The sequence below is a fragment of the Camelina sativa genome, chromosome 4 (genome assembly GCF_030686135.1).
Source record: "Camelina sativa cultivar CO46 ecotype springtype chromosome 4, ASM3068613v1".
Classification (NCBI taxonomy): Eukaryota; Viridiplantae; Streptophyta; class Magnoliopsida; order Brassicales; family Brassicaceae; genus Camelina; species Camelina sativa.
In genome coordinates, this window is record NC_141883.1 from 30371819 (window position 1) to 30398221 (window position 26403).

General features: G+C 33.9%; 4 protein-coding genes and 2 pseudogenes across 4 annotated transcripts; all 6 read right to left on the bottom strand.

Annotated features, from left to right (window-relative positions):
* Positions 1 to 721: 721 nt before the first annotated feature.
* LOC104784364 (protein RESTRICTED TEV MOVEMENT 3-like) lies at positions 722 to 2948 on the bottom strand. Its single transcript, XM_087509587.1, has 5 exons — positions 2936 to 2948; positions 2483 to 2588; positions 2185 to 2345; positions 1886 to 2091; positions 722 to 1777 (listed from the first exon to the last, which is right to left on the bottom strand). The coding sequence occupies exons 1-5, from the start codon at positions 2946 to 2948 to the stop codon at positions 722 to 724; spliced, it is 1542 nt and encodes a 513-aa protein (XP_087365713.1).
* A 109-nt stretch (positions 2949 to 3057) lies between these two features.
* On the bottom strand, positions 3058 to 5188 carry LOC109125207 (MATH domain and coiled-coil domain-containing protein At2g42480-like; annotated as a pseudogene).
* Positions 5189 to 6197: 1009 nt separating this feature from the next.
* On the bottom strand, positions 6198 to 7612 carry LOC104784366 (MATH domain and coiled-coil domain-containing protein At2g42480-like; annotated as a pseudogene).
* A 2628-nt stretch (positions 7613 to 10240) lies between these two features.
* On the bottom strand, positions 10241 to 12013 carry LOC104784367 (MATH domain and coiled-coil domain-containing protein At2g42480-like). Its single transcript, XM_087511851.1, has 4 exons — positions 11869 to 12013; positions 11535 to 11698; positions 11167 to 11384; positions 10241 to 11082 (listed from the first exon to the last, which is right to left on the bottom strand). Exons 1-4 carry the CDS (start codon positions 11967 to 11969, stop codon positions 10429 to 10431), a joined length of 1137 nt encoding a protein of 378 aa, XP_087367977.1. The 5' UTR covers positions 11970 to 12013; the 3' UTR covers positions 10241 to 10428.
* A 6378-nt stretch (positions 12014 to 18391) lies between these two features.
* Positions 18392 to 19819, bottom strand: LOC109125236 (MATH domain and coiled-coil domain-containing protein At2g42480-like). The gene is made up of 4 exons (XM_019244251.2): positions 19682 to 19819; positions 19369 to 19535; positions 18993 to 19201; positions 18392 to 18893 (listed from the first exon to the last, which is right to left on the bottom strand). Exons 1-4 carry the CDS (start codon positions 19780 to 19782, stop codon positions 18393 to 18395), a joined length of 978 nt encoding a protein of 325 aa, XP_019099796.2. The 5' UTR covers positions 19783 to 19819; the 3' UTR covers position 18392.
* A 904-nt stretch (positions 19820 to 20723) lies between these two features.
* LOC109125110 (MATH domain and coiled-coil domain-containing protein At2g42480-like) lies at positions 20724 to 25386 on the bottom strand. The gene is made up of 5 exons (XM_019244338.2): positions 25085 to 25386; positions 24779 to 24942; positions 24099 to 24313; positions 23561 to 23998; positions 20724 to 21056 (listed from the first exon to the last, which is right to left on the bottom strand). Exons 1-5 carry the CDS (start codon positions 25195 to 25197, stop codon positions 20724 to 20726), a joined length of 1263 nt encoding a protein of 420 aa, XP_019099883.2. The 5' UTR covers positions 25198 to 25386.
* Between the last annotated feature and the right edge of the window lie 1017 nt (positions 25387 to 26403).

Consider the following 26403-nt stretch of genomic DNA (forward strand, 5'->3'; position numbering starts at 1 on the left):
ATTACAAAATCGTTAAATATTCTTCTATTTTATTGGATGATAGATAATTTTGTAATATTGACAATATCTTATTTGGATATAAAAAAATCTGATGTACATATTGCCATTGATACACTTAAATTTTTTACGATTTTAATTAAGTAATTAATAATACAAAAAAACTTCAACGTAATTCATGGTGGAAAGTTATGTTTGTAACTCACATATCCTTCATTATGGATACAAAACAAAAAAATGCAAAAACACAAAATATATCACTCATAGATATATTCGCAACAAACTAATCTGAAATCCTGATTGACCTAACTAAACAAAATTCGGAGACAAGTGATCATAAGCAATTACTCCCTTGGGATAATTAAACCATAACAAACCGAAAAGAGAATAGCAGCTTAAGGAAAAATAATACACGTGTGTAAAGAACTAGTTACATGTTGAATCTAGACGGATGAGTTGGTATGGTACGGGAACTTCTTTCTTTGAAAGATTATCTCAAGAATTGGTATGTTGGTTGGAATCGGATCAGAACACTTAAACCCAAAACATGATCGAACCAAAAATTAAACGTCAAAAAGTGAGAGATCAGCCAAAACTGGCAAGAGAGATAAAACAGAGAATGAAACCATCAAACATAACTAGGTCTTTGACTAAAGAGAGAATGAATTAACTAGAACTCTTAAAGCAAAAGTAAAACGAAACAAAGGAAACGATAGTAGTCTGATCAAGCAAACTCGTTGACTAACAAAAAATCATCATCACAAAATTTGGCCTTTTCCTTGTCCAGTTCACTTTTGAGATCCAACACCATCAGCTCAAGGTTCTTGAAGCATTCCTCAAGTTGTTGGACCCGAGACCTATAAGCGTCATCTGATTTCTTTCTCGCCAAATAAACATGATCAAGCTTTGACTTCAAGTCCACTTTATAGTTCAATCCCATCAGCTCAAGATTCTTGATGCGTTCGTCGAGTTGTGTGACTACTGACTCATTAGCATCATCTGATTTTTTCCTTTCCAATGAAAGCTCATCAAGCTTTGACTTCAAGTCCTGTTTGAAGTCTAATTGCATCATCTCAAGATTCTTGACACGTTCCGCAAGTTGTTTGACTACTGACCCATTAGCATCATCTGTTTTTTTCCTTTCCAAGGTAACCTCCTCAAGCTTTGTATTCAAACCTTCCAGCTTAACATCTAATTCCATAAGCTCAAGATTCTTGACACGTTCCTCGGTTTGTATGACCCGAGACTTATTAGCATAATATGATTCCTTTCTCTCTGAGGAAAGCTCCTGAAGATTTGACTTCAAACAGTCCAGCTTAGAGTCTATTCCCATCAGCTCAAAATTCTTAACACGTTCCTCAAGTTGTTGAACCCGAGACCTGTCAGCATCTTCTGCTTTTCTCCTCTCCAAGGAAACCTCCTCAAGCTTTGTCTGCAAATAGTCCAGCTTAAACTTCAATTCCATCAGCTCAGGATTCTTGACACGCTCCTCAACTTGTTGGACATGAGACCCATCAGCGTCTGCTTTCTCTCTTTTCAAAGAAAGCTTATCAAGCTTTGTCTTTAACCAATCCAGCTTAAATCCGGCTTCTGTTAGCTTGGTCAAATCACTATAAGCGTTTATTAGCTCAGCCACCGAGAGACTCTGTGGAGGCTTGCTTAGTCTCTCCATGAGGCCTAGGAGGACATTCATGTATGCCGTTCTCACCAATTGGCTCTTGGGTTTGAAATCTACTGCCATGTCTGGGTGCTCTGCAAACATCCAACTCACTGAGCTAACCTATACCAACGACAAAAATGTAATTAAGTTAAGCATGTTGTATACATGAGCGCCAATCATCCAAGATATATATATATATATATATATTGGAAACTCCTTAGTCCTTACTTGAGTATAAGGAACCTGGAAACCATTGATATCTAACATCTCTGTCCCACTTGCGTTTCCTTTATGAACAACTTCAACTACTTGTAGCTCCACTTTAATGATCAGTTTATCATTCTCCAAAAACTCTTCTTCTTTAAGCTTGCTAACAGGCAATACTTTGGGATAACCCCAAGCAGGGACCTCATTACAGAACAAGTCGCATGCTTCTAAAATACATTAATAAACAAACAAATATATATCAACTTATTATTTTCCAGCAACAATATACATAAATATAGTTGAAGATAAGTTTTAAATACCAGATGTTCTTTTGAGCTCTTCGCCGGATTGATTCAACATAATGAATGAATGTTTAGCTCTCCTTTTCCAACCAGGTTGTAATGATTCAGGGTTTGCAACGTGAAGATACACAGACACGTGATCTTTATTAAGGTATCTCTTCGGGTGAACTCTAACAAACCTAAAAAAAAAAGAAAAAGAAAAAAATACAAAGATTAAACCCCATCTTTACTGCTCCAGATCAAACTAGTTAGATACCTTAATGAATATTTTTGTTGTTGATCTAGCTAGTGAATATCTGATTCTTGTAGTTTTTACCAATCGCATCCGCCGCTTATGAATATAGGAGAAGATATGACATCCTTCTTCTCCGAAAAGTTATCTATCTCAAACGTGAAACTGATAGCATATTTCTTTAGGATTTCTTCAACGAGAGCAAATTATCGTTGCATATTTGAACTCTTTATTTTTTGTTTCTTCATTATTTTGTTAGCAGTGGTAAGTACCAAATTGTTGATAACTTAATAAATTATATCATAATATATCTGTGAGTAATTTACATGATCATTTTGTTATTCTCCAATTTTTTTTTCTTTTCTACCACTTTGGTGATATTTAACAAGGCCAAGTCCTATTGATTCAACATGAAACAACATATAAACTTAAATGAAAATGTCGAAAAGTGTGACGCATGTAAAACAGAGAAAGAACCATTATCATAATTCTTGCATGTAAAAACAGAGAGAAAGAACCATCATCATAATTCATAACCAAGTCTTTCCATTTAAGCCGAAATCTATACTATTAGAAATAAAAGATAAAACCAAAATAAAATTAAATTAAATAGAAACGATTGCAAAACTAATAAAACTTGATCTCTACATCAAGCAACCTTAGTGGACCAACAAAAAACCATCGGCAGAGGATTTAGCCTTCTCATTGTCCAGTTCAACCTTGAGATCTGAAACCATCAGCTCAAGATTCTTCACCCTATCCTCTAGTTGTTGTTGGACCTTAGACCCATCAGCCTCTGATTTCTTCTTCTCCAAGGAAACTTCCTCAAGCTTAGACTTCAAGCTGTCCAGCCTCAAGCCATTTTCCATCAGCTCAAGATTCTTCACCCTATCTTCTAGTTGTTGTTGGACCTTAGACCCATCAGCCTCTGATTTCTTCTTCTCCAAGGAAACTTCCTCAAGCTTTACTTCAAACGGTCCAGTCTCAAGCCATTTTCCATCAGCTCAAGATTCTTCACCCTGTACTCTAGTTGTTGGACCTTAGATCCATCAGCATCATACGAGTTCTTCCTCTCTTCGGAAATTTCCTCAAGCTTTGAGTTCAAACTGTCCATCCTCGAATTATTCTCCATCATCTCAAGATTCCACACCCTATTCTCTAGTAGTTGGACCTTAGATCCATCAGCATCATATGAATTATTCCTCTTTAAGGTAATTTCCTCAAGCTTTGACTTCAAAGTGTCCAGCCTCGAACCATTTTCCATCAGCTCAAGATTCTTGACTCGTTCCTCGAGTTTCTGGACCAGAGAAACATTAGCATCACATGAATTCATCTTCTTCTCCAAGGAAATTTCCTTGAGCTTCAATTTGAAACATTCATTCTTGTAGCGGGATTCCAACAGCTCAAGATTCTTGATGCGTTCCTCGAGGTGTTGGACCCGAGATCCATCATCAGCATCTTTCTTAGTCACCAAGGGAACTTCACCAAGATCATTATCTGCTTTCTTACTCTCCGAAGAAAACTCACTAAGCTTTGACTTCAACCAGTCATGCACCTTTACTTCCGCTACTAGCTCGCTAACCTTGCTGCAAGCATTCCTCAGCGCATTTAGCACTTGTTTTTTTGGTTTGAATTCTTCTGCAATTTCTGGGTGCTATGCGAATATCTTTCTCACTAATTCAACCTGCAAAAGGGAAACGTATTTTCGTTACTCACAAAACGAATCTGTATCTATACACAAAAAAAGCAAGACCCTAGAAAGCTAGGCAAGTGATTTACTGATCAAAAACAGAAACAGAGACGGACCAATTTAAAACTTGCCTGAGAAGCATAATCTTGAGAACCGGTAATATCCACAGTCTCCTTCTTCTTTGATACAGCTTTCACAACTTTGATGTAGACTTCAATGATGAGTCTGTCCTCCTCCAACAACCCTTTTTCCCGTAACTTGCTTAGAGGCAAGGCCGTTGCGAAAACGCAGGATGGATCCTTAGCGCCAAACGGATAGAGTGCAAGATCAGCTATGAAAAGACCAAAGAAAAGGTTTAGTCCTATCAAATTTCAAGTTCAACAAGGCCTGAACAAACAATTAACAAGAGTCAGATCCAAAACAAGTCTACTAAAACCAAGTGCCTCTTTTTCTCCGGAAGTTGTCGGAATGACTCATAATAAGATATGACTACAATTGTAAAGAATAAACAACCATAAAAGCTACATGAAGATTTCCTGTTTGAAATATACTAACAGATCTTAATTCATACATCAACTAGACTCTTGATACCCCCCTATATAATGCTTAGGAATCTATACTAGACCCGTTTGTACAAGTTCCGAACAGGAATAACAATATAATTCACCAAAAAGAAAAAAAAGAAAAAAGCATGGAAGGGTATAAAGCATTACTCCGTGATCTGTAGATTTCTTTATCAGATTGATTCAGCAAAGAGAAGTAACAGTAAGCACTCCCTTTCCATTCATTTCCCAATGATTTAGAGTTTGTATTGTATAGGCGCAAGTAATCCTAACAGAGACTATTTCCCTTTGGATAAACGTAGAGAAACCTGAAAGAAGAATATAAAACAAAGATTAATTAAACCTTTTTTTTAATTAAAACCTAGTGCTGCTACTTACAATCGAATTCATCAAGTTTTCGAGAACACGTTATTAATGAATACAGAGAGAAGCTTACCATTCGCATCCGCCACTCACGAATGTATGAGACGCTATCGCATCTTTCTTCTCCGAGAAGTTATCTATCTCAAACCTGAAACAGGGCTTTTGATTCTCCATAGCTGCCTTAAACGCTTTCGTTGTTTTTTTTTTTTTTTAACTTCGAGCAAAGACGAATTTCTCAGAAACTTTATTTTTTAAATTCACGAATAGAAGTCCTCTTTCTATAGAAAAATAAAAACCTTCTCAAAACCCTAGTGTAAAAAGGAAAACTGATATTTGACAAAAAAAAAAATATATATATATATATATAAATAAAGGAAAAAAAAAAAGAAAGGGAAACTGATAAGTAAATAAATTAAATACAATCTATCCAAAACCAAACTTAATACACCGAAAATAATAATTCCTAAAAATAAATAAATAGATAATCATTCCTCTCTTCGTAATATATTCTGACGTCAATATCTCTCTTTAAAATTTTTAATTAAAAAGTAAAGCTACTAATATAAGAAATTTTATATTAATACGAAAAAGGTTCTATGATATTTTTACTCCTTTTGTCCAGTTTCTTGTGGGTGAACTTTGAACAAGTGTTACCATTAAGTTCCCAATAATTTTTAGATTCATACTCATATGTATCAAGAATGAACTTAAGAGCCACACATATTAATTCTATTAGTCCTATTACCTAAGGGCACTAACAAAGACAAATACTTTATTTAGGAGAATTCTTGCACAACACTGTAAACAAATAAAATGGGAAATATTGTTAACAGGCCAAAAACAGAGGAGGAAGATCTTGAGTTGATGGTGATAGTTTTATAATTTAACAAGAATTAAAAGAGACAAACATGTTCTTCTCCTTATACCATTTGCAGATCTCAAACGTGTAAACATGGTGAGGTCAAGGAGAATATGATTTGCTCATTAATTTTGGGATTGGATCAGAACACATGGACCTAAAATATGATCGAATGAAAATTTCCAAAAGTAGCGCAGAAAAAAAGAAAAAGAAATGAAACCATTAAAACTCTAGACTCTTAGAATTCAGAAAGCAATAAAACCGAAGCAAAGGAAAGGCGGGTATTGTCTACTAGAGAAATTCTCTACAAACTTAACGTCTACGTCAAGCAACCTCGTCAATCAACAAAAATCCATCATCAGAAGATTTGGCCTTCTCTTTGTCCAGTTCAACTTTGAGAACACCATAATCACAAGACTCTTGACGCTTTCCTCTAGTTGTTGGACCCGAGACCAATCAGCATCTGCTTTCTTCTTCTCCAAGGAAATTTCCTCAAGCTTTGAGTTCATACAGTCCAACTTGAAGTTCATCAATTCCATGAGCTCAAGATTCTTGAGGCGTTCCTCTAGTTGTTGGACCCGAGACTCGTCATCATCATCTGGTTTCTTCCTCTCCAAGGAAACCTCCTCAACCTTTGGCTCCTTGAATTGCTGGACCCCATCAGCAATTTCTTTCTTGCCCTTCAAGGAAACCGCATCAAGCTTTAACTTCAACCAGTCTATCTTGAAACCTACTTCCTCCAGCTCACTCAACTCGCTGTGAGCATTGCTTAGCTCAGTCTCTGAGTGATTCTGTGATGGCTTGTTAAGTGTCTCAATGAGGTTGATAAGGACATTCATGTATACTGTCTTCACAACTTGGTTTTTCAAGTTTAAATCTTCTGCGATGTCGGGGTGCTCCGTGAATATCTTTGTCACTGGAGTAACCTACAAAGGAAAAATATGTTAAGGCTACTCAGAAAACTTAATTACCTGAGAAGCAAAAACCTGAAAACCGTTATTATCCACAGTCTCATCCTTCTCTAATGATACATCCCCCTCCTTCTCCATCAAAAGCGTCAACATTGTTAATAAAGATTTCAATGATGAGTCTGTCGTTCTCCAAATATCCTTTTTCCTGAAGCTTGCTACGAGCCAAGGAATATCGCCAACCCCAGGATGGAGTCTCAGCGCAAAACTCGGTGCTTTCTTGTCCTCCAACTGCTCCAACTGTGATTATTAAAACCTAGCTTAACTTCTTCATCAGTCATTAAGTCATATGCTTATGTACGTAGCTGCCTCTTCAAAAAACATGAGTATATGCTTCAGATCTGTAGAGCTCTTTGTTGGATTGGAGCAGAACGAAGTAAAAATTAGCAGTCCTTTTCCATCCACTTCTCAATGATTTAGGATTTGCTTGCGACGTTCAGGTACAAAGACAATTTATCATGAAATTTAAAAACTCTATCTCCCTTCGGATGAAGGTTGAGATAGAAACCTGAAACAATATAAAACAATGATTAAATCAGTTTTCATGAGTGCTACGTACAATCGAATTCATCAGTTTTTTAGAACATGTGATATTATGGAATACAGAGATAATAAATTTAATAACAAAATCTAATGAAAGTTTCCGATTAATTCATATCGATTAATTTACCATTTGCATCCGCCACTCACGAACACCTGAGACGTTATGAGAGCTTCCTTTTCCGAGAAGTTATCTATCTCAAACCTGAAACACGGCTTTTGATTCCACATCTTTGATGAAAACGCTTTCGTGGTACACTTTGTTACTTTAGAGAAACGACGAATTTTGGAAATTTTGTTTTGATGCTTTCACACATAATTAAAAGTCCTCCGTTCATATAGGAGGCACTCAAAACCCTAATTAAAATAGAATAATATTATGAACAATAACTTTTTTGTAAATATACTATATTGTTAAGCCCATTCCTATAAATTAACCTAAATATTTAACATCTAATTTGTTTTTTTAATACACTATCGTTAGTCTTTTTTTTTTTAACACCTGAACACTATCGTAAGTCTAATAAAAATTTAGTTAAATTTATGTTTAAATTAAAAGCAGTCCTTGGTTTGTTTTTTAAATAGGATGAAGAGCCATTCCAAATAGAATTAGTTTGTATTAACATGAGCGGCCCTAGTAACATGGTAATACAGTAGTAGATAATATCAAATCAGAAAAATCGAAAATCTTTTAACTTCTAGGACTACAAAATGGAATGTGAAGTTAATATATCATGTAGAGAACAAATTAAAACATAACAAACAGTGAACAGATTAGATTGCTTCTATATAAGTAAAAAAAAATATGACAATTACGAGTCTTGGAAAAGATGACAATTACGAGTAGATTTTCAAGAGTAAAGATAACAATCAAGAGTAAAGAAGCAAAAGCAAGACACAATGATAGAGATAGAGTAGATTGCAAGAAGCAAGACAATGTTAAAGATATAGAGTAGATCGATAAAAATTCATCTCATATGGCTAGAAGCATTGATCATGAATGATTAGCGAGGGTCATGATGGTGGTGAACGCTCATCTTCTTTTGCTTGCTTGGACGACTTCTTGCTTTTCTTCCTCTCGATATCCTGAGACCTCTGTTCTGACTCATCAAAATCCGCCCCTGACGAATGTTCACTAGAGGTCGAGCCCTTACCAGAGCTTGATCCAGAGCCACCAGTACCAGATTCATTAGATTCATAATCATCCAAATCCTTTTCGGAGACGGAGAGGTTCTTCTTCGGTGGTACTTTTATCTTCGGCAGCACTTTCTTCTTCTTCTTCCGGACCTTCCTCTTGGTATCGTTTGTCTTCGGATCCTTTTCGGCTGAAGTCTTAAACACTCGAACAAACTTCAACACTAGCACTACGTCTTCTTCAGATTCCTTTCTCTCTCGCGGATAGCTCTCTATCTCTCACTTTAGATTGCTTCTTACTTCGATCATGAGTCGCATATTTCTTTATCATGCTTTTTTTTTTATCAAATAAGTACATATTCGCGGTAGAGATTATCTGAGTGAGTCTAAATTCCCGCCTTATGTTCTTTACTCACTCGATTGACAAAGTCCACTGAATTTTAGTCGTAGACATCTTCAAAATTCTATATAAAAAAAGAAGTACAAATCAGCAAGAAGATTTATAATTAGTAGTCCACTTAGTTATTATAGTAGGGCATTCTACCTCGTTTTTGTTCTCTTTCTTCATCAAGAGTATATATTAACTAACCTAAGACTTGAAAAGACTTGAGAAACTAACCTTTGACCAAACAGTACTCATTTTGTATAGAACTTTTGACATTTTTGTCAATATTTCTATGTTATGTAAAAGAATTGGATGCATTTTTGCTAATATATCTTACTATTCTATAAAATTATATATTTTTGTCAATATTTCCTGTTTTCGCTAATATACCTCTCTATTTTATAGAATTACATGATTTTCTAACAACTATACACAAAATCTGAAATTTAAAATCCATGTATTTTAAAAATAAAACATGCTATTGACATTGGTATATATATATTTTTCATGCTATTTCAGAAAACATTTTTTACCTAAAGATTATGACAAAAAGCGATTCTCTTTATTCTTTCAAATCTATAGTCTATTTACTAATATTGCCCAACAATTAATTTGGTCCGGGTCTGGTCCGGTCTGGGATAGACGTTGTTTAGTCATGATTATGTAAATAACCGGTTTATACCGGGTATACTTTATTACTTGTATAATACGGCGCCCTGTAATATAATAGTAATAATACTACAGCAAGCTAACAGAAAGAAACAATCTATCATCTTTAGCATCTAATCTCATCTTCTTCTTCATCGCTTCATCATCACGATTTCTTCTTTTTCGATTTCGTTCATTCACGATCACTGATAAGTTAAAGTACGGTGGACTCTTGTGTGTGGTCGTCGACTCTTTCTACTTTTTGTGTGCGTTTGTAATCTGATTCTGAGCTCTCTTTTTTATTTATATTTGGTTGCAATTGAAGCAGAATGAGAGAAGAAGGGAGATGTACAGAGAGGACAGCAGTACAGTCAGATTTACTTTGCTCGTCTTCATCTCATGAGAATACTTAATTAGATATAACTACCCAAGAAAAGAAGTGAATCTTCTTAGAATACTGTTTGTTGTAGTCGCCTCCCAATTCAGTAGGCGGATGATGATGTTCAAGCTTTTGAGGTAGCCCCCAACCATATTTGTTTGGAATAGCTTGTAAGTAAAAACTAGACGATACAGAGGAGGCACTTGATATGAAAAGCAGTCCTTGGTTTGTTTTCTAAATAGGATGAAGAGCCATTCCAAATAGAATTAGTTTGTATTAACATGAGCGGCCCTAGTAACATGGTAGTAGTAAATAATATCAAATCAGAAAAATCGTTAACACGAGAAATGAAAAATCAACAAAACCATGTCTTTCGATTAAAGACGAATCTCTAGACTATTATTGGATTCAGAAAACAACATAAAAATGAAACAAAGGAAACATCTGAGGATATTGTCTAGTAATGATCTCTCTATAATCTAAAAAAACTTAATATCCACATTAAGCAACCTCGTCGTCGACCAACAAAAACCCATCATCAGAAGTTTTACCTTTCTTCTTGTCCAGTTCAACATTGAGATGTGACACCATCATCTTAAGATTCTTCATGCTTTCCTCTAGTTGTTGGACGCGAGACCCATCAGCATCTGTGTTCTTCTCCAAGGAAACATTCTCAAGCTTTGTCTTCAAACAGTCCAACTTGTAGTCCAATTCCATCAGCTCAAGTTTTTTGACGCGCTCCTCTAGTGTTTGGAACCGAGAACCATCAGCTTCATATGATTTCTTCCTCTCCAAGGAAGCCTCCTCAAGCTTTTTCTTCAAACAGTCCAGCTTGAAATCCAATTTCATCAGCTCAAGATTCTTAACACGCCCATCGAGTTGGTGGAAATCAACAACTGCTTTCTTCCTTTTCAAGGAAACTTCATCGAGCTTTGACTGCAACCAGTCCAGCTTGAAGCCTGCTTCCTTCAGCTCACACAACTCACTGCGAGCATGGCTTAGCTCAGTCTCTGAGTGATTCTCTGAAGGCTTGTGAAGTGTCACAATGAGGTTGACAAGGACATTCATGTATTCCATCCTCACCACTTGGTTCTTTAGTTTGAAATCTTCTGCCAAGTCTGGGTGCTCGGAGAATATCTTCCTCACTGAGTTAGCCTACCAAGATAAAGCTAAGTATGAATATGTATACCAAGAAGCAAACCCTATAAAGGAAGCAAAAACAGATCCTTTTTAACTTACCTGAGAAGCAAGAACTTTGAAACCGTTGATATCCACAGTGTCCTTCTTCTCTGATATACCTCCTCCTCCTACATCAGAAGCTTCTACAATTTGAATGTAGACTTCAAAGATGAGCTTGTCGTTCTCGAGAAACCCTTTTTCCTGAAACTTGCTAAGAGGCAAGGTCTTTCGGAAACCCCAGCTTGGGGACTTCTCCTTAAACTCTGTTTGATTTTGAACTATGGAAAAAAAAGAAAAAAAAAACAGAGTTAACTTCTAAATCACATGCCTATATAAATTAATTGAGAATGTCAAATACAAAAAAGAGGAAAAAGAAAGAACAAAAACAAGATCTAGACATGGCCGGTAAGGATATATAGCTTCATTACCAGCTGATCTGTAGAGCTCTTTGTCGGATTGAGTCAACAGAACAAAGTAATAATCAATACTCCTATTCCAACCCCTTCCCAATGATTTAGAATTTGCAACGGACATGAACAAAGACAAGTGATCATCACAAAAAGTCTCTCCCTTCGGGTAAAGAGTGAGATACCTAATAAAAAAATATAAAACAAATATTAAACCCTTTTGATGTTTTGATTAAACCCTTTTAAAATTAGAGCTGCGTACAATCAAATTCATCAAGATTTGGAGAACTCGTACGTTATAGTTGAACACTGAGAGAATTTAAATAACAAAGCTAATCAAAGAACCGATTCTTACCACTCGCATCCACCACTTACGAATGTCTGAGACGTTATCTTAGCTTCCTGATCCGAGAAGTTATCTATCTCGAACCTGAAACTCGGCTTATGACTCCACATATTTGACCTAAAACGCTTCCTTTAGATTTTTGTTACTTCGAGAAAATTACGAATCTCTCAGACGCTCTTTTTGGTGCTATCACAGGTTAGGTTATGCCCTCTCTGTTTATAGAGGAGGCAAAAGAATTAAAAAACCTTCTCAAAACCCTAACTCATAACGAAAAATAAATATATATTTTTTGTTATAATAATAAAGCTTTTTTATAAATATATTGTATTATATGGATGTCCATTATCAGCCCATTAATATGAACCCTAAACCCTAATATGTATCCCTATATATATATTGTATCATATAGAACAGATGAATAATACAAGAGAACAATTCCCTAAACCTCTTGTTATAACCCGTTATCAACACGTTCTAACCCTAGCTACCTAAACAAAAAAAAAAAAAAAACTAGCAGCCGTCGTCAACCTAGCCGTCTGCGTTTTGTGTCGAAACCTTAACCAACAACGTCTACGATCCTCCACCCCTAACAAGATAAGTATATATGGACTATTTACACTTATGGCTGCATGTTTCGTTATAAATTGGGATGAATAATTTATGTATATAGAATTCAACCTTATACTTTTGATATACCCACTATCGGTTGATTCATAGATTCTCTCACATATTAATAATTTTATTATTTACTTAAACTTGTGATCGATTCATGCTCTAATACTGTTATGTGGATCATGCTTTAATTAGTCGTTATTGTGAAGAGGGATCTGTTTGCTAGGGTATATTATTGTTGCTTTATCGTTTGGTTTCATGAGGTTCATTCTCAAACTAAACGCATGATTATTCTATTATTTAGCTTGGTAATATGTTTTTGTCCATCGTTGGTTTGACCGTTCTAGTTCTAATTAACGCCATCTCATTTGTTCATAACAGAACATGTTTTTGATTATTTGGATTTAATTTATTGTTTATTAAGTTTGGTTTGGTACGTATATTATTGGTTTGACAAAAGTGTCTTTTGTCTAAGGAATGATAGATATCTCATGGTGAAGTAAAGATCTACGTATTCATCTCAGTCTCTAGGAACATCATTCATCGAGACGTCTACGTTTTGTTTCAAATATTCCATCCTCTCGACAACGTCTTATTACCGAGATAAGTACAACTAAATTTCTTTTGCATTAGTTAGATTTTATCACCAAATATATCTATGACATATCTACAATTAAATTGATGGTGACAAATTATTGATATAACTTTTAATCTGCCATTAAAAGTTAAAAGAAAAAAAATTTCATGAGATCATTATATGTTATTGTTGGCCATTGGTCATATAGAATTTATTATCATGAAATAATTGTAATAATATAGTTATATTCTTTAGAAAAATGTTTTAGATTTTATAATAAAATCTTTAGTGAGAAAAAAACGTTTAAAAGAAAGAAAATATATATATATATATATATATATATATATATTTATATATAAAGAAATGATGTTTAATAATAATTTAACACTCATTTATATGACTGTTTATCATGTTTGTGAATTTTAATCACAAATTTAAATCTAATCAAAATTAAATATTTTATTATGATGAAATATTTAAAATCTTATCATCCAATCTTGTTTGGTGAATTAATTGACCAACGAGAACTTAATATAAATGCATGATATTTTTGAGATATTAAATAATGAGTAATTTATTTATAAAATATGTTGTTTGATCATATTTTTTTGGCATCACTTCTTTGAGGAGGTTTAAGTCCAAGTATATGACCATAAAAATTTACTTATTCTTCAGAATAATCTAAAGAAAGTAAATGACTAAAAGTGTATAAGAGAATATATACAAACAACTTAATTCCACTTATAACCAAGATTATAATAGAAGATAATATCATTGTTGGAAATATATTAGAGAAAATATATTCTAATTGTCACAAAATATTATTGTCATGTAAGACACAATATAGTGAAAAATATTTTTTGAAAATATTATAATCTCTTTTTTGTGACTGTATATAAAATTATGAGATGTTGATGTAAATCACATCCTATTGGCTTTGTCTATTCATTGAACTGAATATGACTTTCTGCAAAGAAAAAGGAAATTGCCACATCAATGATAAGAAAAGTTGCTATAAAAGTGGTTATAAATGTGGGTATGATATATATATATAAGGTCGCGGTTAAGTCGATAAGTGTCTCCACTATAAGTGAATAATAAGTACATTAGGAGGTACTTATCTCATCTATATATGATGATGATGAAAGAAGTTAGTGTGAGACCATTTCCACTATTCTACTATAATAACGAGAAGTAGTAGAAAAAGTATTGAAAGCTCTTGAAGAGTATATATACTATTGTCTATGGGAACACAATTTAATATTAATGTGTTACAGTCTCCCAATTAGTCTCAAAGTCAAAAGGGTGTAAGATATAATACATGACCCAATTGGAGAATATTATTGATTACAGAGTGGAATTCAAATCGAGATTGATAGACATGAAGTGTCATCATCTCCAGGGGGAGAATTAATGAATCCACATAGAGAGGTGATGAAACAAATTTAAGATTATGTTCACACCTAAAATGAGTTTATTTACTCATATGAAAGAGCAAATCTTGAGGATTTGAAAAGTAATCATGTTGAGACAATAAGCAAAGAAAATACTTTGAAATCATAAGTATTACCCAAGACAATAAAAGTATTTTAGAGATTACATACATTATCTAGAAGATAAAATGCTTTGTGAAAATCTCACTGTTTGGCATAACCGGTTAAGCCATTCCGGTTTAGTAGTGATGCGAAAGGATAATCAGAGATTTCTGAAAAGATTCATTGGAGAACCTAAAGAGTTTTCCTAGTGTTATGTGTGCTGCTTTACAAAGCAAGCCGATTATATGGTTTTCACCGACCCCATGAATTTGGATAATGTCAATTTTTTGGTACGTATACAAAGCGATATTGTGGACTGATCATCCACTATATATGTTTGTTATTAACGTGCAACATAGAGTTTGCGAGAGGATTTGGTTAATTGACAATGGTGGTGAAACCATGCACAGTAATTGACATAAATGACTATATATGTCAAGTAATTCGCATCATGCCAACGAATAATTATGAGTACTCCCCATTACAATTGGTTTGGATTAGGAACCAGATTTATTCCATCTAAATGTGTTATACATGTTGGTTGCTCCACCACAGTTATATAAGATGGAATTTGAAAGAATGTTGAAAATATGTTGGATATGGAATCTCTTTTAAAGATTGAATATCTCGAGAATTTGAGGCTCGGGATGCATAGACTGTTTTAGTGAGTCAGTCTTTCCAACATGAGGGGATGAAAATAAACAGCTGGTAAATAAATATATTGGAAGAAATTATCTTGATCCTTGTACTAAGAAATGTGCGCTAGAAATTAAAAGATAATTTATTGGCAAAGTTTGCAAAGATGCTAAAAGCATGCAAGAGCCATTTTCTGACCTTGAGTGACAAAGTCACATATACCAGCTGTGTTCCAATTGAAATTAATATCCTAGAAGGATAAGATCAACTGCTAGTAAGTCTAAAGATCGCATGAGGTGTGATAAACTTATGGTTCCAAATATAAGCATTCTTGGAAAAGAAAAAAAAGCATAATTTAATATGACACCGAGGAAGCAGAGAGTTATGTAAATCTCTAGAGGAGATTTAGTGACAAAGACATGAGTAAGAAAGAGATTCAGGTACCTGAGAATCATAATGAAAAGAAATCTCAACAAGTTGAGTCATGTCTAGAAAGAAAGGAAACCAAAAAGCAAATCGACGTTGTAAATATGTTTGCATGCAGTGTTGCAGTTGATGATGTTATGAATGAAAATCGAGGATCATAACCGCGGTTAATAGAAAAGTTTTATTGGAAAGTGTACACAAAGAATGATTGGTTAATCATGGAAAGAAATAGCTATGAAATAGTTCAAATCTCTTGAAGAGATAATATTTGGACTTGTAGTCCTTACACTTGAAAGTGTAAAATGAGTGGAACATAAGTGGATATGCATGAGAAATTCAGTACGTGTAGTAGTACAATGATTCTCAGAAAATACTTATGAGAGATGTATTCTCATTTGCTGGAAGCAATTAATTTAGATCCCTTATGAGTTTGAAAATAAGAGTAAGACTTGATTCAGTCTAATGAGAAGGTTTTCAAACTGTCAGAAGTTTCCTTTAAAGTGATCATATTGCTAGAAGCAATATTTTATAGTTCTCGAGAAAAAGTTTTGTAGACTTTTGACACCTTTGAGGAGAAAATGGTGAAAGTTTATCTCTATAAGAGAATCATGGATGTAGATCATTGTTATTGATCTTAATGATCTCATAGTGGGTTGAAAATAAATCGAAAACAATCTAAGACAATATCTTAGAGTTGTGTAAATCCGAGATTGAACAAATGTTGTAATTATGTTCAAGAAGTATTTTCAACAAAGTTTGAGGACGTAGGCATTCGCTGAACCTCGTTATAAGAAAAATTGTATGTGTCTCTTGTCTCTTCTGCACTTACAAGTGGTTCTTGTTAGAAGATAGATACAAGAACAAGTGCAAAATATGTTGATGATGAAAATATTATCTGATCTCCGGTAGAAACAATCAATGATGAAATATTACTCTTGAAAGATGGAGAAATCAGATTGTATAAGATCAGATATTTCATGAAATTTCTTGAGTTTATAAATTTGACATATGATGAATGAGATGTTATCTCAAGATGCTTACTTCATCTTACATAGAAAAATGGTCTTGTAGTACCATACTAGTAAGAAGAGTAGAAAGAGAAAGTTTTACAAGAAGATTATGAATAACTCTTATCTATAAGATTGTTTGGAAGATTGTATGTAATAGAATATTTGGGCTTAAGTTCAAATAGATCTTCTATATGAAAGGGGTTCAAATGACTTGAAGTTCAATGTTGAGGTTCAATGACCCAGTAGAATATATGATGATCATATGAGTTAGTACCTGAAAGCGTTGCTTATAATAGTTCAAGAAAGATGATATATATGATTATAATGCATAACCTGAAGATGATGCTTTCAGGGGGAGAAATATGATCATAAGCGTGGTTGTACTCTTTTTCCCTTATCATGGTTTTTATCCTATTGGGTTTTTCCTTGAAAGGTTTTTAATGAGACAACAAAAGAACACGCGAAAGATAAACACCTGAAAAGGAATATTATGATTCCAATGGTGAAAGACTATCATCTTCAAAATCTTTGACATACATTGATGAGATCGTGAGAAACAAAGATAATGATAAAGATGAGTCACTTGCGAAACCTATTACCAATAGAAGAATGGTGATACACGTTTACTACAGATTCGTTCGTGTGAAGATTTGGCGAACCATTTACCAAGGTGTTTCCAACCACTACTTTCAAGAAATTATTTCATCATATTGGTTCGGTCATTTTGAAGATTTCAAGCGATGTATTCAAGAGGGGGAGTAAAAGCACGCTGCACTCTTTTTCCCTTAACTATAGTTTTTTCCACTGGGCTTTCCTGGTAATGTTTTTAACGAGGCAGCATCTCATATGCGTATGGGACTACATTTTAATAATGGTCATCCAAGGGGGAATGTTATAAATATATTGTATTATATGGATGTCCATTATCGACCCATTAGTATAAACCCTAATATGTATCCTTATATATATGTTGTATCATATATAGCAGATGAATAATACAAGAGAACAATTCCCTAAACTTCTTGTTATAACAAGTTTTTGGTTTTCTTATATAAATTTATATTTTATGTATTTTCTTAGATTTATATATATTGCTTAATAACATTCAAAACCAATGTATGCTTTTTTTTTTAAAATAAGGGACGGGGCGACTATGGTCACCCGTTATTTATTAAAATGAAAGAAAAATTACATTATATTTTATGTATTTTTCTTAGATTTATATTGCTTAATAACATTTAAAACCACACATGTATGCTTATGCAAACTCTCCCACACCCGCAACTAGTGACCCTATAATTACACAATTACGCTGAGCATGGCTCTTGATGTTAATACAAAATCCCCTGGGCCTGCAAGTTGTGAAATGAGCACAAGAGTGATAGATCCCAGACAGTCACACCCCTATAAAACCTGACTGATTAAACGCAAACCAGGACATATGACCATTAGAGGATGAGATCATGAGAATACACCGATTAATTTTAAAACATCTTAAGCGAATGGTCCAAAAACAGAGGAGGAAGGTAAGGTCGCAAGTTGAAATAAAAGACAAATATGTTCTTCTCATACGTGAAAACTTTAGTGAGCTCAAGGCGAGAATTAATTATTTGCTCGTTAATTTTAAGGATAGGATCCTCCATAACACATTATTAACTCAATAATATGATTCAATGAAACAGGTCTTTCTATAAAAGCTGAATCTGTCTAGAGTATTAGTATATCTACATCATCAATCTAGTTGATCAACAAAAAATCATCAGCAGAAGATTTGGCCTTCTCCTTGGCCAGTTCAACTTTGAGATCTGACACCATTATCTCAAGATCCTTGATGCGTCCTTCCATTTCTTTGAACCGAGAACCATCAGCATCATCTGATTTCTTCTTCTCCAAGGAAACCTCCTCAAGCTTTGCCTTCAAACAGTCCAGCTTGGCGTTCAATGTCATCAGCTCAACGTTCACAAAACTTTCATCAGTACCTGCTCTCTTGCTTTTCAAGGAAACCTCATCAAGCTTTGACTTCAACCAGTCTAGCTTGAAGCCTGCTTCCGCCAGCTCACTCAACTCGATCTGAGCATTGCGTAGATCAGTCTCTGCGTGATACTGTGAAGGCTTGTGAAGTGTCTCAACGAGGTTGAGAAGGACGTTCATGTATTCCGTCCTCACAACTTGGTTCTTTGGTTTGAAGTCATATGCGAGGTCAGGGTGGTCGGAGAATATCGTCCTTGCTGCAAAAACCTACCAAGAAAAGAGTATGAATCTATACGCCAAGAAGCAAACACTATAAAGGAAGTGATTAATTATTTTAAAAAACGTATACAGATCCTATAAATTTACCTGAGAAGCAAGAACTTGAAAACCGTAGATATCCACAGTCTCTGTTACATCTTCTCTTTCTCCATCAAAAGATTCTACCATTTGAATGTAGACTTCAACAATGAGTTTGTCGCCCTCAAGGAACAAATCATCCTCAAGCTTGCTAAGAGGCAAGGTCTCGGAGAAACCCCAGGACAGAGAATCTGCATGGAATGATACCTGCTCTTCGACTATGAAAAAAAAAACAGAAAAAGACCCCAAATATATATATATATATATATATATATATATTTATAAATTAGCTTCTTATGTAGATTCGAGACATTTTTATTGATTACTGAAAAAAAAATGAATTAAACAAGATTAACGAATGGAAGGATATATATAACTTAATTACCAAGTGATCTGTAAAGCACTTTGTTGGATTGATCCAACAGAACGAAGTAAAAATTAGCAATCCTTTCCCATCCACTTCCCATTGATTTAGAATTTGTCGGACAGAGGTACAAAGACAAGTCATCATCACAAAGACCATTGTATCCGTTCGGATGAAGGGAGATATACCTGAAAGAATATTAAATTAATTAATTAAAACCCTTTTTAATTAATTAGTGCTACGTCTACGTGCGTACAATCAAATTTATATGATCAATTCTTCGAGAATTTAATAACAAAACTAATTAAAGTTCCGAGTCTTGTCGTTTTTTTACCATTCGTATCCGCCACTCACGAACACGTTTGACATCAGGGCAGCTTCCTTCTCCGAGAAGTTGTTTATCTCAAACCTGTAACATGGCTTCTGATTCCACATCTTTGATGACCTAAACGCTTCTCTTTGATTTTGTTAATTCGAGCAAAATAAGAAATTCTAAGCAGCTTCGTTTCGTATAGTCCCCTTTATCTATATATAGAGGAGAGGACGCAAAAAGAAAATAAACACTTTCTCTAAACCCTAACTCAAAAAGAAACCAATTACGTGATTGTGCGGCTAATCGAACATCTGTTAATGGGCTTTTTGGGCCCATTAATAAAAAGAATACACTAGTCCCTTCAGCGGAAGAACCCTATATATACGTGTGAATACGTCTATTTCGTTATGTGTCACCATAGGTCTTGATGTTAGCCCTCATCATGCGAAAAGATATACACAGTTCTCAACTGTTTCAACTCCTCTCTTTCACCAAAAACAAAACAAAAAAAAGAAATGTTTCAACTCCTCCAGTAAATTAAAATTATGAAATGGACATAAGTACTTGATACATCCCAAAACGCAAACCGGGATTTGATTAGAGAATGAGAACACATCAATTAATTTCAAATCTTCTTAATCTAATGGACCAAAAACAGAGGAAGGTGGTCTCAACTTGATGTTGTTGAGGGTTGAATCAAAAGACAGACATGTTCTTCTTTTGCCATTTGCAGCCGCCGCTAGAAAAATATATGATATGGTGCTATCTTCAATCTTCGAGAAGTACTTTATCGATCTCATACGTGAAAAATTTAGTGAGTTCAAGGAGAATTATTAATTTGCTCGTTAACTTTTGGATTAGATGCCATAACACATAAAGTCATTAACTCAAAAAAAAGATTTTTACGGAAAACATCCAAAGTAGTAGTGCATATAAAAAATGAAAAAAAAAAAAAAAAAAAAAAAAAAAAAAAAAAAAAAAACCATCGACATAGTTAAAAGCAGATATTTCTATAAAAGCCAAATCTCTAGACTATTAGTACCATATCTCTATGTCAATCAACCTAGTCGATCAACAAAAAACCATCAGCGGAAGATTTGGCCTTCTGCTTGCCCAGTTCAACTTTGAGATCTGACACCATCATCTCAAGATCCTTGATGCGTCCCTCCATTTCTTTGACCCGAGAACCATCAGCATCATCTGATTTCTTCTTCTCCAAGGACACCTCCTCAAGCTTCGTCTTCAAACAATCCAGCTTTAAGTCCAATTTCACCAGCTCAAGATTCTTAACACGTTCATCGAGTCGTTGGACATCAGCACCTGATTTCTTCCTTTTCAAGGAAACCTCATCAAGCTTTTCCTTCAACCAGTCCAGCTTGAAGCCTTGTTCCATCAGCTCACTCAACTTGCTGTGAGAATTTTGTATCTCAATCTCTGAGTGATTCTGTGAAGGTTTGTTAAGTGTCTCAACGAGGTTGAGAAGGACATTCATGTATTCATTCTTCACGAATTGGTTCTTTGGTTTGAGATCTTCTGCAATTTCTGGGTGCTTCGCAAACAACTTTCTTGCTGAAGTAGCCTGCCAAGGATCGTAAATAATACATAATTATTGTTTAATCATAAAAGGAATCTGCGTCTATACGCCAAGAAGCAAACCCACATAACTAAAGCACAAAACCAGAAGAAGAAACAGATCCTTGTTGTTAACTTACCAGATAAGCATAAATCTGGAAATCATTGATAATCACAGTCTCCTTTTTCTGATACAACTATGCCGTTTCTATCAACAAGTTCAACGTCACTAATATAGAAGTCAACGATGAGCTTGTCCTTCTCCAAAAGACCATTTTCAATAAGGTTTCTATAAGGCAAGGTCATTGTCCTTCCCCATGAAGGTGTTCTAGCGCAAAACTTGTGGCGTGGTCGTTTTTCATCTGTCGAAAGAAAATCACAAAAAAAAGTTTAAGTCAACTACTTCATTTATCACATGCTTATGTATAGTTGCCGCCTCTTAAAGATCGCAAACATGAGTCGAGCACTTTGCCGGATTGATTCAACATGGAAAAGGATATAATATGACTTCATTACCATTAGGTAGTTGTGATCTGTCGAGCACTTTGCCGGATTGATTCAACAGAAGGAAGTGACATCTAGCTTTCCTTTTCCATCCAGTTGGTAATGATTGAGGATTTGCAAGGTTTAGGAACAAACACATGTAACTATTACAACGACAAGTCCCCTTCGGATGAAGTGTGAAATACCTGAAAGAATATAAAAACAAAGATTAAACTCTTTATTATTATTATGTTTTTGTTGTAAAGCTAACTATTAGATTTTTCTCGTTTTACCATTCACATCCGCCGCTTGTGAATATAGGAGACGTTATTTCAGCATTCTTCTCCGAGAAGGTATCTATCTCAAACCTGAAAGCCCTTGGCACTTGATTCCCCATATGTGATTCAAAAGCTTTCTTAGATTTTGTTACGTCGATCGAGAAAGAAAAAAAAAGATATATATTATGAGAAACCCTCTCTGTTTATATATTGAGGAGGCAAACAAGTAAAACAATTCTCAAAATCCCAACACAAGAAGGAGTAATTTAAGCCTAAGTGATTAGTTACATATTGTTTTATTGATTAAAAAACAATTTGATAATTACGGATGTATAAATAATATTTTTGTACCAAATTAATAATTGTATTTTGTCCTAACCAAAAAGATCATAAGTAATTACGTTGTTTAATTCTATTATTAATTATGTTTTTCTGCTTCTTTAAACATGTTAAGAATGTTTGGTAATTCTATATTTTAAACTATTATAGATAATTTCAATAACTTTTAGTTATTGCCTTCTTGAAGAGTTTAAGTCCAAAATATTACTATTGATATACAAAAATATATTTAAGATACTTTTTTAGAAAAACTATTTAAGATATACATAATTGTATGATATATACAAAACCTTTTTTTCCTCAAATGATATATACAAACCTATAAACTTCTGTAACGCCAATAATACTCAAATCACCGGAATTTTTTTTATTAAGATCGTTACATCAACAAAAAATACCAAAATATATCATTAATGATATTAATTTCCAGATAAGTTTTTTGTTATTATATTAATTTTAGTGAGCCAATGGTATTAGTGTAAAAGGTTTATTAACCCAAATTTAATTTTGAATTCCTCACTAAGTTCTCAGTGGATGCAATAAAAGTTGTAAACAAAATTTTGGTCGGACACATAAGCGAGCTTAATAACGACATAAACTGAATTACCTTAGAGCATCCAAATTAAAGTGGTAAGTTTCTAATAGTAGAGTTTTCATCAATAAAATTATATTCCCTCCGTTTCACAAAAAGTATCATTTTGACACATTGCACACAAATTAATAAAAACTTGAATTATAAATATTTACCCTTATTTAATGAGTAATTAATCATTCAAATTTAATAAAAAAAACTTTGGGTTAAGGGTAGAATAAGAAATTTGATGTAAAAAATTACATTAGAAATATAAAATGACATTCTTTGTGAAACACAAAAATCTGTGTAGAATGATATTCTTTGTGAAACAGAGAGAGTATTAATTTTATTTTAACTTTATTATCTAATTAAAATTTTAAAAATAAATAACGCACACCTTTATTATCTAATTATTATCTTTAGATTCTCAAACATCTCTCCTTCTCTCCTCTTATTGTTTTTATTTCTTTATTTATTTTAAAGATGAAAACCTTGGTGAAAAGCTCCCAGTACTCTGACAACACAATCGAAGTGCATGAAAGTCTAATAAAACTTTTTATTCTCCGTCCAGTCAACCTGTTCCATCAACACAAAATCATCAGCAAAAGATTTGCCCTCATCCTTGTCCAGTTTAACTTTAAGATCCGACACAACCATCTCAAGATTCTTGATGCGTGCCTCCATTTCTTTGACCCGAGAACCATCAGCATCATCTGATTTCTTCCTCTCCAAGGACACCTCGTCAAGCTTTGTCTTCGAACAGTCCAGCTTGAAGTCCAAGTTCATCAGCTCAAGATTCTTAACACGTTCACCGAGTTGTTGGACATCCGCATCTGCTTTCTTCCTCTTCAAGGAAACCTCATCAAGCTTTGACTTCAACCAGTCCAGCTTGAAGCCTTGTTCCATCAGCTCGCTCAACTCACTTTGAGCATTGTTTAGCTCACTCTCTGAGTGATTCTGTGAAGGCTTGTTAAGTGTCTCAATGAGGTTGAGAAGGACATTCATGTACTCCGTCTTCACTACTTGGTTCTTTGGTTTGAAATCTTCTGCCAAATCTGGGTGCTCTGTGAATATCTTTCTTGCTGAAGTAGCCTGCATGCCAACAAGGAAAAATATGTGCATGTTACTCAGAAAGGAAGCAAACCACAAAAGGCACAAAATCAAAAGAAGAAACAGATCCTTTTTAACTTACCCGAGAAGCAAAAACCTGAAAACCGTTGATATCTAGAGTCTCCTTGTTCTCTGATACAACTCTGCCTTCTCCATCAACAATTTCAACACGACTAATGTAGACTTCAACGATGAGTCTATCATTCTCTAAAAACCCTCTTTCCTGAAGCTTTTCAAGAGGAAAGGTGTTTCGGAAACCCTTGCCTGTAAACTTAGCACTGTACAAACCCTGTCCAACTGTGAAAAAGAGAGAGAAAAAAAAAAAAAAAAAAGACAGAAAAAAATTTAACTTCTTCATCAGTCACAGGCTAGCTTATGTATAGGTGCTGCTTCTTCAAGATTCAAACCTTAGTTTAGGCCTATCAAGAACATCCTATAGTTAAGGTAGGCCTAACCTTAGAGTTGGATATCCAAACCAAGTCCACAAAAACCCTTGAGTATAACTCATCACAAAAGCTAAATAAAATGTGTAGGGGTGTAGGGTCTTATAAGCTAAATCTATCTGTACTAGTCCTCCGCCGATATGTATGTAGAAATATACCTCAATTCATACATCCAAGAGAGTAAGAGACTCTTGGTCTCTTCCTATATTCTGAAATCTACACTAGACCGTTTGTAAATTCCAAAAGCGAATAAAATTTTAACAAAAGGAAAACAAGAAAGAAAAACTTTCAAACATGCATGGATATATAAATTTATTACTTGGTGATCTGTAGAGCTCTTTGTCGGATTGATTTAACAGAAAGAATCGAAAATTAGCTTTCCTTTTCCATCCCTTTCCCAATGATTTAGGATTTGCAACGTACAAGAAGATAGGCAAGTGATCATCACAAAGACTATCTCCCTTCGGATGGACGCTGAGATACCTGAATTTTAAATTTTTTATTAGTGCTACGTAGAATCGAATTCATCAATTTTTGAGAACATATCGTTCTAGGATATAAAGAGAAGACAAAAGGAATATAATCAAAAACTATATAGAGATCCGATTCTTCTTTCTCATTTTACCATTCGCATCCGTGACTCACGAATATCTGAGACGCTATCACAGCTTCCTTCTCCGAGAAGTTATCTATCTCAAACCTAAAACTCGAATTCCTCTGCACTTGATTCTTCCCCATTGTTGATTCGAGAGGAAAGGACTAAAATAATCAAAAACTATGTTTCTTACTTTCACAGATAAATTAAAGCCCTCTCGGGTTTATAGAGGAGAGGAGGAGGCACGAACTATATATATATATATATATATATAAGAAAAACTTCTCAAAAACTCTTAACTCAAAAAATGAAACCAATTAAAAGGAAAGAACAAGGAAACCAGTTACCTCTCTCTCTCTTAATTACTAGATAAAAGAAAATTTAATATCAGTAATTAAGTAAAGTGGAAATAATAATTATAGGTTGTCCTAAATTATTAATTATGAAATAAATTACAAAACTTTTATTTAGTTATATACTTTTTAAAACATATAATAAATTTGGCAAAAGGTATTATAATCAATTTGAATATTTATACAACTTCTAATTTTTAAGAAATTTTGGTAAATCTAATATTTAAGTTAGGGTAGATAATTTTAAATGTTTAATTATTGCATTTAAGAGTTTTAGTCCAAAATATAGCTATTGATATCACTGATTTAATTTGTATACAAAAAAATATTTAAGATACTTTATTGAATATTTGATATATACCCTACAGCCCATAATTTCTTATAGTCCCTTTTCCCCAATATATATAGGATTTTTAGGCTTTTTCTTTGTTCCATATTATTAAGTTTCTTTGCACAATTTATATTAATTTAATATTTTTTAACTAATTAAATTCTGCACTATATTTTTATATTGGTTCAATTTTTTCTTTTAAAACGGGAAATATGATTAACCATTCATCACCTAATTTTTTTTCAGACAAGCATATTTTTATATTTTAAACGATAATGTGAAAGAAAAATAATACTTTTATTCCATATGACAAATTGTCAGTCTTGCAAAACACACACCAAACACCAAAAAAAAAGGCCCAAAGAAGAACAATATATTCCAATGGCAAGTTTTCAGGCTTGCATACACAGCAACGTCTCAATTTATCAAGAGAAAAGAAAAAAAAAATGTCATCTTCAAAGCTTTGAAAGTAGAAATAGGTTAAAGAATCAAAGAGGTTATAACATATTCGACACAGTCACACCCCTATAAAACCTGACTGTTAACACGCAAACCGAGATCTGATTAGAGAAAATGAGAACATATCAATTAGTTTCAAACTGGTCCAAAAACAGAGGAATGTCCCAAGTTAATGATGTTAGTACCCTTTATATAATATGAGCGTT